We start from the raw sequence: 15,980 nt of genomic DNA, 5'->3' as shown, positions 1-15,980 counted from the left end.
TAGGGTAACTCCATTTTTATCTGACAGTTGAATGGGCAGAAAAATGCAATTTTGGATTAAAATTTTCTAGACAATGAAAATATTTTTACAAGACATGTTAAATGCATTTAACATTACAAAAGTCATACAAATCTATAATCTGAAGGGAACAATTATAAAAATAGGCACCCTGGAGAAGTCAAAAATCAATGTATGCACATTTGCTAGCAAATATTCATCTACTAAGAGTGCACGGTCAGTTAAAATTGACCATCTGTTATGACAGAAGCATTATCTGGTAGCCACAGATCTGTACAAAAGTTTGTCTACAAAGACTGAAAACGAAGAAACATCTAAGTTTCTTTAAAGGACATGTACACTTCAGAAAGTATGACACTACTCAACTTTCTTAGAAACAGAATACATTTGTTGACTGTGCCCACAAGCACGTTAGAAACAAATTTACAAATTAACATTTCTCGTTTGTAAAGTGACACTTTGCTATGCACATTTTTAAAATGTAGTAACGCTCTTACAGTAGGTCATTCACATTTGTTAGTCTTTACATAAATACTGCAAATTCAAATACATTTCAGTAAGAGCTTTCAACTGTACACTTAAGATTCCAGTACTTGTCACAATGCCACTTCTGCCCATGAAGGCTTTACAACAACATCACATGTTATTTGTGTATAAGGAATGAGAGAGAAAAGTTTATTTACTTATTTTTAAAACCCTCAAGTACTGGATTAGAAACAGGAACTTTACACGACTGCTTTTAGATGAAATTCCTTCTGTCCTAAATGAAGGGAAAAGGTTTGGTTTCACTTGCAGTTCTAAGTGTTGTAAGTGTGTGTTATATGTACAAGCTTGCAGCAGCACTACTGATAGAAGCAGCAAAGGAGGCAAGAAGATGTGGAGCAACTGCTGAAGGATATTTGGTCTGGTGCATACATACTGGTAAGCAACAAATCTTAGGTTATGTTTATGGTTAAGACACTTAACGTAAACATAAGAGGTCTGTTCAGACATTACATGGCCTCCAAATCTAGACTAGGCATGACTGAAGATCCCAGATTCAAATAAATGTGAAATCTCACGATGCAGACATTACTTTATGCCAACAATGATGAAGCATGCAAGTCCTCAAACAAAGCAACGTCTTGAATAGACCCAAAGTCTTGGGCAGCTATGCTATGATTGTCACAACTTGGTTAAAAGCACAAACATATTCTGGATTTAATCCCAAGTACAGTGCAAGCATTATGGAGTGTTTGAAAAATATATTAACTATCACTACAATTAAAGCTAAAAGGCATTTACATTTTCTCTCCCAGCAATCATCTTGAAGGCCTTATTTATTCAAAACACTTATAAAAAGTGAATTAAAGGGTTTTTTTCCAGTAAAGTTGTCCTGTCCATGCAAGGACTTAAGCATCTTGAGACAGTTGAGGAACCCCCCAGAACATATTTAGGGGGCATCTGAGAGAGGGAGGGGAAGCTCCATTAATACAAGTAGAAGTCCTTTCACAAACAGGATCACTTTGCAGGATGCAACCCACAGTCTTTTGCCATAACATTTCCCCTCCTCAAAGATCTGACTGATTCCATGATAGCTCCTGAGGAATATTTTGTTTTGTGCCCCTGCTTGTAGTTTTAAATAAAATGTTTGGAAAGCCAAACAGTATTTTCCATACATGCAGAGATATATAAATAATGTTTTCCAGAGCAAGTTTCAATATAAAAATATATTTATACAATTCATGATATGAAAATCTTTCCTGCAGCACAAAGACAGTCCCAACCAACCCCTAGTACATCCAACTGCTATGCAGAATTTGCAATATTTAAAGTAGGCTGCGTGGAACACCAGCTATTGCTATTTGAAATTCTAGCTACTATTTTATATATTAAAATAAACTCAAAGTCACTTATTAAGGCATCATTTCAAATACTAAACATCTGATGTACTGACTTTGTTACAAGATATCCAGGGCAACGGAAAGAATTGACTCAAGGAACTCAACATACTTTCTGCACAATTTTTCAGATTATATGTACCATTCTGTGCATAGTTCTGATATCAGGATATCCTCCAGCATTTGTAAGATTGCAGTCTAAACTAAAATAGTTTTAAAGTGAGCCTACAACCGCAAGAAAAACCTACAACAGCAAAAAAACAACAACAAAAAACTTACCAATGTGGCAAGGCAACAGTAGTATTTGAACTACTGTAACTTTTTAGTTAACAGTACCTGAATATAAAGGGAAAGTCAAGACAACACTCCCATTAAATGCACTTTTCACAATCTTGCAAGGGGTTCCAGGTAAGATTCTTAGGTCGGGCCAGTACTTTATAAAGCATCTTCAAAAATACTTATTCTCTGTTTGCTCAGAACTCCTTAACAAGGGTCTGTCTCCATAGAAAAGCTCACCTCCTTACACTGATAACCACCTATAGACAAGGTGCCACATACGGCCTGCAAAGGTTCTTATCCTGGAAATGATAAATCTACAGGCAGGTAGCTAAATATTGATATCACAAAGCTATGTAGGCCTGGGTGAAAAGGTCAGATGCAGCATGCAACCCATATATTGGCTACCCCTGAACTAACAAAATTCCCTTGGTTTATGTACACTAAGGACAGACCAGTGGCGGAGCTTCATGCTCCGGCATTGGGGGGTGGAAAGCAGGCGGGGTGCGCATCCTGGGGGTGTGGTGTGCCACCCATAGGGGTGTGGCGGGCGGGGGGGGGCAGCCGCAATGGCACCCCGCCAGGATCGTGGTGCTGGGGATGGTACGCTCCGCCCGCACACTTCCACCATCAGTGGGACAGAATCAATATGCCATTGAGGTAGTACAGTTCCCAAAGGTCTATCACTTCAGTTTTAACATGAGCTGGTCTGCAAGTGGCTCCATGGCAAAAAAAACTTCCCATACAAACACACAAATCATTCCTTATTGTGAAAACTTTACATAACCAGGGAGCAAAATATTCCAATTGAAACCCAAGGTGACACAAACCCCTAGGAGACTGTACTTCTTTGTTACTGCATGTATCCTTTGGCAAAGTTTGTAAGTATAAACACCAAATAAATAATAGAACACTGTAGCCATAATTCATTAAGCCAGAACAGTAACCGTCATGGGATGGACTTCCTTACCCACAACCCAACATTCCAAAACCATGAAAGGCTATTCTACATTAGAGATCTTGAACAATTATGCATAAGCATTTCCTGTCTGGAGAAGGGCCTTGGCTCAGTGGTAGAGCACATGCTTTACATGCAAAAGGTCCCAGGTTCAATCCCCAGGCAGGGCTGGGAGAAATTCCTGTCTAAAGCCATGGTGAGCCCCTGACAGTCAGTGCAGACACTACTGAGCTAGATGGACCAATGATCTGACTTGGTGTAAGGCAGCATCCTATCTTTCTATGACTGATAAAATGGTGGTTGGTGATTAAAAGATGCATGATTTACATTATGTAATATAAAGAAAGTGCCCTGAAAAAGAGATGAGTAACTAATATTAAACACTTGTGAGATCGGAACCCGAAGGAGGTATTTCATGATGATTTCTACTAGTTAGTATGAAAATATGTTCTAAACCAAGTCATATTAAAAAGGTGCAGCATTCATTAGTTGCAAAAAGCAAACTATTCCTATTTATCAAACGAATGCCAGTTTAAAGGGGCTTTCTTGTAGATTCTAATTTTAAAAGTGTAACAATGCTGGCTGAATAATTCTGCATTAGCCTATAATGAGTGCAAATCTTGTTAAAGCACAAAAGTAACAGGTCCAAAAGTCTTTGTATCTCTCTTAAACACGCATGCATGTGCAAAACCATCATTCAATAGCTGTAACTTCTAAACGAAGTATAAGTGAGGTACAGAAACCTAAACATTGCAACATGTTGGGGCGCCAAGCATTTATGCTCAATGGTTGCATATTCTACCTATTGCAATATATATTTCCAATGCTGGGTTTATGTCTCTGATCAGTTGTAGGATAATTTGATTCGGAATTACTGTGGTATGAAGTGTTCATCTGTATTCCACTTGGTGGCAAAGGTGTCTCTTTGTTTAACACGCCAGTGTCTGCAAAATACAGCTTGGGTCTCTGGTGGTATTTCATCCTGTATGTATCAGTCATACAGTTGTCAACTGAAAAGTAAGTAGTAAGAGATACAATATCATTGGCATTTGCATCCAGGGAGCTAGCACCTTGTCCTGTGAGGCAAGCTCCCTTATGTATAGGATTATTGGATACAGCCTGCAGATCGTTTACTGATAAACTTGATGGAAAATTCATCTTGGAAGACTCATTCCCATGAAATGATTTAAGTCTTTCTTCATGTGTAAATGGACTTGCTTCAGGTACAGTCTTTGAAGTTACTCTTGCACCATGCCTTTCAACATTGGAAGGATTTGTGGCCGGTACTTCTGTTGGTTTTAAATCCACAGCAGATTCATATTCTAATCCATGCAAACCAGTGAGAGCATATTTCTTTGGTGGTAAAGGAGGAGGAAGATTTTGGTAAATCGCTTCTTGTGTATCATCATCAGTCCTACTACTATACAAATGAAGTTTACGTTCAGCAGGTGCAGCAGATTCAGTATAGGAAGGTTTGGATATATTCTGTTGTAAGAAAAATGCAAGCGCTGGCCTGGGTCTAACTGTCCTTGTATGAGGCAACTGCAAATGGGAAGAGAAAGACTCACTGTTCTGAACCTTTTCAGACATGGTTAAGTTCTCGCCATTGTAAGAAGCTGAATTATCAGCACTGTGTACTGCTATGTTTGTTTCATCAAGTATCTCTTCAGTAGGCCACTGTGCAGAGCTTTGCTCACTTAGTGCATTGTTCTTCATTTCTCTCTCAGAGTGGTCTTTTAAAGCCGTCTGTAGTGTTAATGAAGGAAAAAGCTTCTTATTGCCATCAGGTATGTCAGTCCTAGAAAACAAAGCATTAAAGAATGAAAACCACCAAACACTTAAAACTGCAACCCAATTCTAGTTGAAGTCAACAAAAGAAGTTTCATGTTATTTCAATTATTCTGGTTGAGCTGCATATTTTGAAGGTTAGGCTAAGCCAGTTTCAACACTACCCAGCATTCAGAATGAACTGCTGATTAAGAGGCAGGACTATATAGTTATCAGTATGGTTGATTCTTCATGGCTGAGTCATTAGGGCAGAGTGTGTATTTAAGAAACCCTATCCCAATTCAGCCCTCTTTCTTATCAAACATGAAAAATTGTCACAACACACTGCATCTCAGGAGAATACTGTAGAGTAAGGGCAAATCTTGCCCTACACTACTGATGGTGAGTGGCCTGATCCTCCCCAACAGGGAAGCTGTGGAGAGCATAGTATTTTGCATTATACGGTCTTCACACCACCACATAATGACCACAGACATTTTGCTAATTTTCAAATAATTCAACATCCAGTTGTTTTTCAGGATCTCAGGAAAAAAAGTAAACCATTTTTAATTGCACTGTTTTCTATGAAGTGACACCAGTTAACAGCTACAGGTATCACATGAAGATAACAGAATTCAAGTTAAAACACAGAAATAAAAAGGATTAACAAAACACCTTTCTCAAATGCTCATCAGAACAATGCTGATTTTACCTGGCATCACAAAGAAAGGACGCCACATGCAATTTTTCAGGAAGGCAGTTCCAAACCCTGGGAATCACAAAGCTTTATCTGGGTTGCCACCTACTACATCTTATAGCAGGCACACAGAGCAAAGCTTATCACAGCATATTAGTAGATTGGCATAAGAAAAGGAAAGAGATCTTAAAGGCAGTTCTACATAGTACCCCTTACACTAATTTAACCTACACATTTACAAAAGAACAATGGTGCAAGATTGTCTTTAAGATTTTCAAACAGGGATGGGTATTCCAGTTGTTGTTGGATTGCAACTATTATCATCTCTGACTTTTGGTCATGACATCTGAAGGAGTGACAGGGCCCTTAAAACAATCTTGCATTGTTCTTTATGCTCTGAAATCTCAAAAATGTAATTTCAAGGCAATTTTCAGGGATTAGTCTAAGCCTTCAACAATTGGCCAAAATAACTTACAAACCTGAAAACCCAGTAGTTGCTATACAATGGCTGTGTTGGCACTGCAATGCTAAGCCATCCTGTGCACACAGCCCAAGTACTCCCACTTCACCTCCTTTCAGATGTGTGGGTAAACAAACCATGACAAGTAGGTTAGTGGGATGTCCAAATCCCAGACTGTGGTTTGTTTTGCCTTAACAAACCATGACTGCAAGGTCAACAAGCCATGGTTTAGCCTGACATAGTCATTGTGAGGGGTGGAGTGAAGTCGGAGTGCTTGGACTGTGTACACAAGCATGTAGCTCATGCACAATATGACTTACCAGAGCACATTTTATGATTTGGTGTTACATGAGAACACTGCCAATTTGTAGAAATGAGGATCCTGGACATCAGCAAAAATTCTTTTAAAAAAATGAAAGTTCTAAATGCAAATTTAAAACATTTTTTTACAAATTAATAAACTTGTTTTTTCTACAATAGCTGCTTTAGACTACATAATTGCATAGTTAAAGGTTACCTTTGCATATGCAGATGAGATGTTGAAGGTAGGTTATGAGATCTATAGTTCATATGAGTATTAACCTGGTCTTTCTTCAAGGCTGCAAAACAGTGTTGTTGTTTATCTTAAGCACATTATGATGTATTTTTTTTTTAATATGCACAGGAAATATCAGCAATACCAGTAATGAGCAAAAAATCTTGTGAACTTAACATTTGCTTTCTAAAATAAAAAAATCCCACTTGAAATCCCATGGTAAACGTAAATAAAGCATGAGGCATGCCTAGGATTCTTTTTAGGTACAAGGAGAATCAGCCAAATTAATACCTTAATGCCCCCTTCTACCATAATGCCTGAAAAGGACAGCAGTCTAATATTTCAGGTGGAGATATTAAAGCAGGAGCTTGCAGTTGCCATCAATGCATAAAAATTCTATCATCTGTAACTGGACATCTGCCCTTGGATACCGGTGCAAAGTATACTTTCAGGCAGCAGGCCAACACAACATGATTTGAATATATGTTTTATAGAAGTACATAATTTTCTTGCTGATCATTTGCTTTTTCTGCTTTTTAACCGTTGTTTTTATTTTGAGCATTAGCTACCCTCAGGACAAGGTTTGGTTTGAAGGTGTGGGATACAAATACTTTTATAAATAAATCTGCAATACACTTAGGAATTTACAAGATATAAAACTTACCAATAGAATATAGAAGCCATACTGACAACCTTATTTTAAGATTTGATGTATTCACAAGTAAGTTATCAGAGAGAGGCATGTTACCAGTTTTTTGGGGGTTTTTTGGCAGTCAATAATAATGCTGTACCAGTACCAAAGATAGATACACCTGAACAAATTATTAAGGTGCCAAATACAATTAAGTCATCCTGAAGCAGAATGTTTTGAAAACATTTTCTGCATAGATTTCCATGTGAATATATTTAAGCTTCCAATAATGCACTGCTGACAAATTAGCTACAAACATAAATGGGTAAATTGCCCATGCAAAATCTTTTCAGGTTTCAGAGTTACTTTACTAGATTGCTCTTTGTTACCATGCAGTTGCATGTACTGTACGTAAGATGGCAGCAAATGCTTACAAGAGAGGACTCCTATATAATATCACTATGGCAAGTGTTCAATCAAAGCTGCTCACTGACACCCAGAGGCTTGTGCCTTCAGAATTCCAGCTAATTTAAAAATAGATGTGTTATTTTTCTCTTCTGCTGACATGAAGATCCATGCATGGTTAAAACCAGAGACAGTCCGGTAGGAATTTTGGCTCTAGGTTCTAGTCAAACTAAATATGGCAGATGTTAGGCTCGCATAGCAGAGGTTTCACCATTATCAACGAAGCACAAATAGTTTAACAGTAATAGAAGGAATTATGACTTTTGTAATTATAGAACTTATTTGGAGAATTGTTATATAGAAGGAACACTTTTAAAGCTTTCTTGGACTGGGTCAAATAAGCTGCCTCTCCATCAAAGTAGTGAGCTCTCTTTTCAGAAAACAGTCCAGAATACAAATTACTAAGGTGGACAGTGATATAACAAATTAGGGAGCAACAAAGCGCAATGTGATAAGATAGAAACTTAATTTTTTTGTGTTAGATAAATTTGTTTTAGAAACTTAGAAACCTTTAAGAGTTGAATACAGTTAAACTGAGAACAACTGAGTTCTTACCATCTGAAGAGTTTTTGTTCAGCTGGGAGGTAGACTGCAAGATACACCCAGAATATCTGATTAACTGGTCACTGTGAAAAAAGATTAAGTAAAAACCATAAGATTCAGATTCTGCAAAGATTTCACTAAACCTAAAGTATCAAACAATATTACACAGAAATATTTACTGATATTTACAACATCAGAAGTTCAAAATTCAAAATGGAACTCCACTGTACAAGATGACTTATTTGGAAATATCTTTTAATCCAAATTTCTCCCTCTCTCCCACCCTCCAATCTTGCAAGAAATTATATTTTGTCACACAATTTGTCCACCTTTCAATAGCATATGAACAGCCAATGCAGAAGCACCATTATAATGTGCCTGACCAAGCAGAAGTTATATTGGAAAATACAAGCAGAGAACTTTACAAGGTCACAGACTTCTTACTCTGCATACATACCCTTCTGCCATATTCTGCCTCAGCTTTAATGGAAAAATAAACCTATTTTTGCTTGTGCATCTTTCAAGTATTTGCCAGCACAAGTAGCTCAATCAATGTGAAATCTGAATTACTACAAATACAATGCAGTAAGGACATATGAGTTCTCATTCTCACAAATGTAGATAACAGTATCTGTGCTGAGTAGCAGCTTAATGAAACTGTACTCAAACACTCAATTCCCTTTCCATCCTTCAAATCTCCAAGGCAGACCCAAGGTTTGAGTAGCAGTCCAAAGCTTTGAGTTGCTTCAGAGAAGCTGTGTTTTGTCTCAGACAATGTCCAAATCACTCCAAAGCAGTCTGCTTTGGTTATGGATTCAGGCTTCATCCAAATTGGATCCACACTCCTAATTACACATACTTTCACAAGACAACTTTCATGTTTATTACCTGCAGGAAACAGCTTCCTTAACTGTGGTAGTATCTACTGGGCTGGTTCCTTCAATGACAGGTGAATCCAGATTAGCAGATGCATTGCTTATATGATCACTGCTTTCATAACCAGATTCAGTCCTTTGTATCTGCCAACTATCAGTATGAGTTTTCCTCTCTGTAAATCCTACACTTTTTTCTGCATTTCCTTTCCCTTCTGAATCCAATGAACTCCGGCTCCCTTTCTGTTTTGCTTCATCTTCATAGATAGTCATCAAACCTTTTTGACTTCGAGTTTCTTTTGGCCAGTTGTTTGAACTCTGCTCCTTTTCATGTTTAGGTTTATTGCTTGCATTTAATTTGGGCTTTGAACTGTGTTCTTTTTTCTCAGATTCACTGAAGATGCTATCAACATTTAGTGTCTCTCGCATTGGCTTCCAACCTCTGCTTCGACTTTTGCTGCTACTGATGCTTCCCTTGTCTTTGGAGTCTTGGCTACTGTCTGTATCATAACCAGTGGTGCTGTCAGTCTTTACACGGCTCATCTTCTCTCCATCAGAAAAGCCATCAGTTTTGTTTGAGCCCAATACTTGTGCAGTGGGTCTGATTTGGTTATGTACTTTTTCATGTCTGTAAGGTCCTTTTCCCTGACTGCCATACACACGTTCATTAGAATGCTGCTTAAATCCATTCCCAGAAGGTGGCGATCCTGGCTTAAAATTGGTGCGGACCTCTCCAGATAGATCTATGGGGGGAAAACACCACAACATCACATTTTAAAATATTCTATTGCATTAAAGCAACCTCTTTTAAGCTTTAAGGGCAATTTATTATTCTTGTTAATACAATCAAATTTCAGAAAAAATAATAAATAGCACTTTTAAGACAGGGGGTTCTTTAATCATAGTAGGTGAAAGTTAGTCATTGGAAGTGCTCTCCTCGAAGTAGGTTCTGTTACCTCTCTGTTTTCCAGATTCTCTCTTTGATCCTCTGTCAGTGTCTTTTCGTAGGGAGGATGAGAAGCTTTTCATCTCAGCTACCTTCTGAGCGCACTCTCTGGAAAGATCCTTTGCCTTTTCCCTATGTTCATTATGCCCTAATTTAGCTGAAAAAATAGAAATGAATATGCATTAAAGGTTCACAGTCATAGAAACAACCAAAAGGCCAAATAGTCCACCCCCTGCCATCAGACAAAACCATCTATCTCAGAGCCACCAGACCAATATGGCAGATTTCAGCATGCTACCAGCAGACCAGCCAAGCACTAGTAGTATAAATAGCTGCAGATGCTGCATATATGTAAACCAAAACATTCTACGGGGAGGCCCTAATGGTCAGAAATTTCAAAACAGCCAAAATGATATATCTGAATTAATGTAATGTTACATTACTGTTCAGTTCAGATGTGCTACCCACTAAAACTATTACACATTCAATTCAACAATACCAGTGCATAATAAACACTGTAAGTAAGCATTACTATAATGTTTAAGATATATACCTGATCCTCTGACACCACCAGACTGAACATGGTTTCGACTAAAAGTTGAGTCATCTGGCTGATATTTTTTAGTGCTCTTCTGAGTAACTGATTCTCCAAACCCATTCTCTTTTGGACGATCTGACTTAGAAAAAGTAGACTTTTCAAATCCTAGGGAAAGGAATGTTAAACAATGTTAATATATTTGAGGCTAAAAAACCCAACAATCATCTCTAGCACTAGAATTAAGGCCTAAGCTCTGTATGTGTCATCAAGCATGTGTTTAAGTGAGCATACGTAAATCTGACTGCCTTTTCTCACTGGAGGACCACACAGGTTTTCTGCTGAAAATCACCTTCTACCTGATGCTATTTGCTCCTGACAATGCTGTTTACGGTAAGCAACACTTTCAGTCAGAAATTGTTCCCATGAGGGAACAATTTTCAGCAACGCCCACCCCTCAGGCAGCATGGTTCCCTGGTCTGATTTGGAGGTATATTCTGGATCACACCATGTACCTGCTTTCTCTTCAAATGAAAAGCAGTCAGATTAAATGGCAGTTTGTTGAAATATGTCATTAATGCCACTGGTAGTTAAGCCCTTACTTTTCTTACCAGACTTGTCTGAAGTCCATGTAGTACAATGGAAAAAAATGTCAGCATAAAGGTGACAACATTCAAACAGTTCTATAGCTAGATGCTAAATGCAGAAAACCAAAAAACCCTACAATACTAATTGAACTCCCCACATTGAAAAACTAAAACACCTAATATTTCAAACTATATTTCCAAAGGGCCTCCTTCCTATGCTACCTTGCTCCAACAGAAACACTGCATCTGTTCTAAGCCCATTCCTCCTTAATATGGGAGGTAGGTCCATTATATTGCCTCAGCTGAAACATTAATAGTACCCAGACCCTTCAATCTCCTCCACACCCACCGCCCCCAGCTTCCCTGACACATTAAGAACTTATCTAACTACCTTCACCACAGGGATACTAATTTCCATGATGTTTCCCACTCTCAGACTGTATCATGAGAACCATCAAGTAGTCAGTTTCACTGCACAGCAACTGACATTAAACACAGGTCATGAGGAATGGAAAACTCAGCATATACAATGGCTAGTTCATACTACCCAAGGCTAGAGTAGAGGACTGGCTGCTTCCTTCTTTCCAGCTACTAACTCAGGACACACCAATAGATCATGTATATGTAGACTGTGTACACAGTTAAGCACTTAGTAAATTATTTTTTAATAATATGAAGAAAGAGTCAAGTGTATTACCAAGTTCTTCTCCATTTCCTGCACAGGCTTTATAATGAGACCAGTGAATTGTCTGCCTTGGTGCATCTTCTGTTGATACAGGTGTACCATCTGGATTTGCATAAAACAGCAGCAATGGCTGATAGTGACACCGAATGCATTTGGACACCACATCTTTCCATTTTGTTCCAACCTAAAAAGTTATGTTTTCATGAGATATATAAGTAATTTAATTTAGTTAAGTAATAGTTATAATTAAATGATGATAAAATAGATATAATCTATATTCAATTGACTCTCAACTTCTCAGAGACATTATTCTGACTTCTTAAGAGAAAAGAGCTACTTTCATGTCAGTGTTTGATCTCTTTTCTAACAGTGAAAACTTAGTGGAGTAACAAATTTCCTTTCATTTAAGTGCCACCTTGTCAGAAAGTATGTGTGCTTTAGAAGAATTCAGGTAATTTGTTTGACATCAAGGCTGTCAGAACTACATATAAGTATTGCATTTTACTTTTGAACACATCTAGGCAGTTATGTAGAAAGATCGCCAAATCAGAACAGCTAAACTTACCTCTTTCACATTAGCATCATCAAACAGCACCCATTTGCAACTCTTGGTATGAAAGGCAAAGGCACAATAATGTTTGCTTGCGTAGCAAATCATCCCCACGAGATAAAGCTCACTATTTTTGGCATTTTCATCTGTAACTCTATAGAACAGCTGCAAAAATGATTCATCAGTCAAAAAGTGTGGCAGAGCTAAAAAGCATGAAAACTATGTAACAAAGCTGAAAAATTGGATATATATAAAAACAGTATAAAATCAAACTGTAGACAAAATCATTGATGTCAAGAATTGGTCGTTATATGATAATTAGTCACCTTTCCCAGCATTGTAATTTACTACACATAACTGTGTATGTAGTTGCTATTGATGATATGTTCCTAATTACAGCATGACTGGACCAGAACAGGGCAAACTCCTTCAGGCAATCTCAAAAATGATTCAGTCAATTTTTTTGCTCTGAATCAGGATTTCCCATCTCCTTAAACTGCTCTAAAATTTGTTTGTGTCCTGCAATCTTTAGTCAGAGAACTGAAAAAGATTAAGAATTGTTGGGTTTTTTTTGAATTGTTACTATTTTTAAAAAGTTATTTATACTAGTTTAGCTATACTATAACCCACTGCGCTAAAGTTTTGGTTTGTTTTGTAGAGGTATAAATACCTTAAATTTTAAAAACTTGTTTACTTGCACACATCTATAAATAAGCATGCACCATCTTGTAAGGTGGCATCTTTATCAACAGAAATGACTATTTGTCCACACAATACAATATTGTCAATACAACACAAAATTTACAAATAGATGTAGCATTACATGTAATGAAAAGTATTAGGGACTTAACAAATATATGCTGTCCATTTAATTTGGAGTGCCTTATTAATCAAAATATTTTAAGTCTATTGACAATTAATCGGCCAAGGCCCTGATTATGGAATCCACTTGGCACTTCCTTTCGGTGCCAGGTAAGCACCAGGTGAGCACATTATTTTCCAGGGCTTTTAAGTTAGCTTGTTCCCTGATGAAATTAAACATTATTATTTGCTTTATCTTTTGTTAGTTGGTGACCAAGGAGATCAGGTACCACTGTTAAACACACTATCTCTGAAATACCCTCCCCGGACAGGCTTACCAAGAGTCAACTATGATGTTATTTTGACACTAGGCAAACATCTTGTGCTACATTCAGCTAACTATTATTCAGAGTAGACCCACCAAAATTAATGGATCTAAGTTAAGTTTTGTCTACTCTGAGTAAAAGTTAGTTGCATACAACCTTTTTTATATGCCTGGCCATGTCATAGTGTAATGTAAGCTAGTCCTGATTAAAGTTTTGATTGTTCTGCTGGATTTATAGAACCTTTATAATTGCTGTTTCTGCAGCTTTATTTTACAGGATTTCATACATTTATTTTACTGCATGCCACCTGGAGACCTTACTAACCACCACCAATGAATTTTTCAAAATAAATGTTTTTAAAAATTGTAATAGAATAGTGGGTGGAAACTCTAAAATAGTTTAAAGCAACGTAAATTCTGTAGCTGTACTGCAGCATTTTATGGTAACTGAAAAGAAGACATTTCAAATATTAAGGTATTTTTTAAAAGAGACTTTTCCTCCTTTCATCTTGCAATCCTATGCACATTTACCTAAGATAAAGTCTCACTGAACTCAGTGGGGCTTCTGAGTAGATATGCATAGGATGGCACTATGAGACAGGAATGAATGAGCACCTCTTTGGCACACAAAGCTCTCAAAAGAACACAGAAGTTTTTAAATGGTGAGGATGACCCAAAACAATTATATTAAATGCTGTTGCTCAAATACCCCTGGAAGATAAAGTTGTGTTGCCAAATTCCGGATGACATCTTCTGTTAGGTCAGAATGTTCTGAATCCCAGACTAAGCCAATTGTGACAATTTCAGGACAATTCATGAGAACACGTCTGATTTTTATTTTTTGGCCACAGTTACTCTAGAAAAAGGAGAAAAGATAAAAACTAATTAGTTTAAATCCTCAGGGTTTATCTATTTCTCATTGAATTCAGAATAAATGTTACAATATATGTCTCACAATTACTTAACAGCATGTTACTTTAGCAACTTATTATTTAGATCTAAAATAAACACCAAACTAATCATAATTATGCCCTATTCAGCTGAGTTTCTTACTACTACTTTCTACAATAGATTTCAGAAGACAGAGAGATAGATTACTGTTATTTAGTCCTCAGATCACTGCTCTTTGACAGACTTGGATATTTCTGCAACACATCCAGATACTGACAGAATGAGGAGGGAAGTAATTGAAGGCAAAATATTATTTTTGTTTAGTAAGTCATGCCACTTAATGGACAGGCTACACCACTGTGTTTTATAAAGCATTATATTTTACTCTGAATTCTTAAGCCCTTTACTACCACATAATTTACATCTGAAAGGTCTAAATCACAACAGTTATTTTCAGGTCAAATGATCTGAAATGACCATTCCTATACTTCTAAGTTTGAGTGTATGCAGTGTAATAAATTTTATGAATATATATTAATTTAGCCGTGTGCACAACTGTATGCACTCTAAACAATAAGCACACTGTCCTGCCCCATATATAGAACCCAATAAGGTACACCAATTTTAAAAAATAGATGCCCAAAGCGACTTGCTTCATTTGAGAGCCAGAGGAAAATAAGCAGTGGTCCTCATTCACACATCCAAGAGGCAGTTTCCTATCTTCCTGAGGACCTTGTCCATGCCCTACTTGCCTCCTACACTCAAGCCTTCTTTAGGTATTCATAGACACATGGCAGTAACCCCATGAAAGAGAAGAGCATGGCAGTATGTGCTCATGGTGACCAATCTCAAACACTGTCTGTGGATTAAGAGCATGTGTGCAGCAGAGTGGCCTACTGAATGCATGTGGGGTGTCCCTGTGAGCTGTCCCTCCAAGCAGGCTATGTGTGTTTGGTACAGTGAGCTGCTGCAGACATGCCCCCAACCCAAAGAGAACCTTTGGGAAGAATCTGCACAAGTGGAGGGCAAATGCGTGCGTTCCCATTCTCCTCCTTCATGGGATTATCAGCACATGTTTTTTAACATCTAAAGAAGGCTTCAGAATGTGGTAATCCAAGGCAGTTTTACAATATTAGTCTAAATTAAAAATAAATCAATGAGAAAGAAACAGACCAAATTCCCTTTCCAGTTATGGAATGTTCAGCTTCATCACTTTTATGAATTTAGCTCAAACAGAAACATATTTTGTTTACTCACAGGACAGCTCCTGAAGTCATCAGTAGTATTTGCAGTCTGAAGCAGTTCTGCAAACATTTCAGGCTTGAGCCGCTCATGTCTTTCCAACATTCTATCAACTTCATTGCTGCAGAGAAGAAGTAGTAAATTTTAAATTTAGCATATAATACCATAGTAGCAAACAGCTATTTTCCGCTATTTGGCCCATGTACTATACAACAAATATGGGTGTTTTAGAATTCTAAAATCTTAATCTATGCAGAGAATGAAGAATCAGACAGAGGTACTATGTATGAAAAGGAATAAGGGAATGATATAACCA

General features: G+C 37.4%; 1 protein-coding gene across 1 annotated transcript in view; it reads right to left on the bottom strand.

Annotated features, from left to right (window-relative positions):
* The window catches only part of USP53 (ubiquitin specific peptidase 53), a 29,130-nt gene continuing 13,150 nt past the window's right edge, over positions 1 to 15,980 (bottom strand). The window contains exons 7-16 of the mRNA XM_083457107.1: positions 15,680 to 15,785; positions 14,241 to 14,387; positions 12,421 to 12,570; positions 11,868 to 12,039; positions 10,602 to 10,751; positions 10,059 to 10,205; positions 9,119 to 9,845; positions 8,243 to 8,313; positions 6,574 to 6,655; positions 1 to 4,930 (exon numbers count right to left, since the gene is read on the bottom strand). Coding sequence (XP_083313233.1) covers positions 3,931 to 4,930; positions 6,574 to 6,655; positions 8,243 to 8,313; positions 9,119 to 9,845; positions 10,059 to 10,205; positions 10,602 to 10,751; positions 11,868 to 12,039; positions 12,421 to 12,570; positions 14,241 to 14,387; positions 15,680 to 15,785 — 2,752 coding nt within the window. The 3' untranslated portion in view covers positions 1 to 3,930. The remainder of the gene's footprint in view (positions 4,931 to 6,573; positions 6,656 to 8,242; positions 8,314 to 9,118; positions 9,846 to 10,058; positions 10,206 to 10,601; positions 10,752 to 11,867; positions 12,040 to 12,420; positions 12,571 to 14,240; positions 14,388 to 15,679; positions 15,786 to 15,980) is intronic.

The sequence above is a fragment of the Podarcis tiliguerta genome (assembly GCF_965153285.1).
Source record: "Podarcis tiliguerta genome assembly, chromosome: 9".
Taxonomy (NCBI): domain Eukaryota; kingdom Metazoa; phylum Chordata; class Lepidosauria; order Squamata; family Lacertidae; genus Podarcis; species Podarcis tiliguerta.
This window is presented reverse-complemented; position numbering and strand designations above follow the sequence as displayed.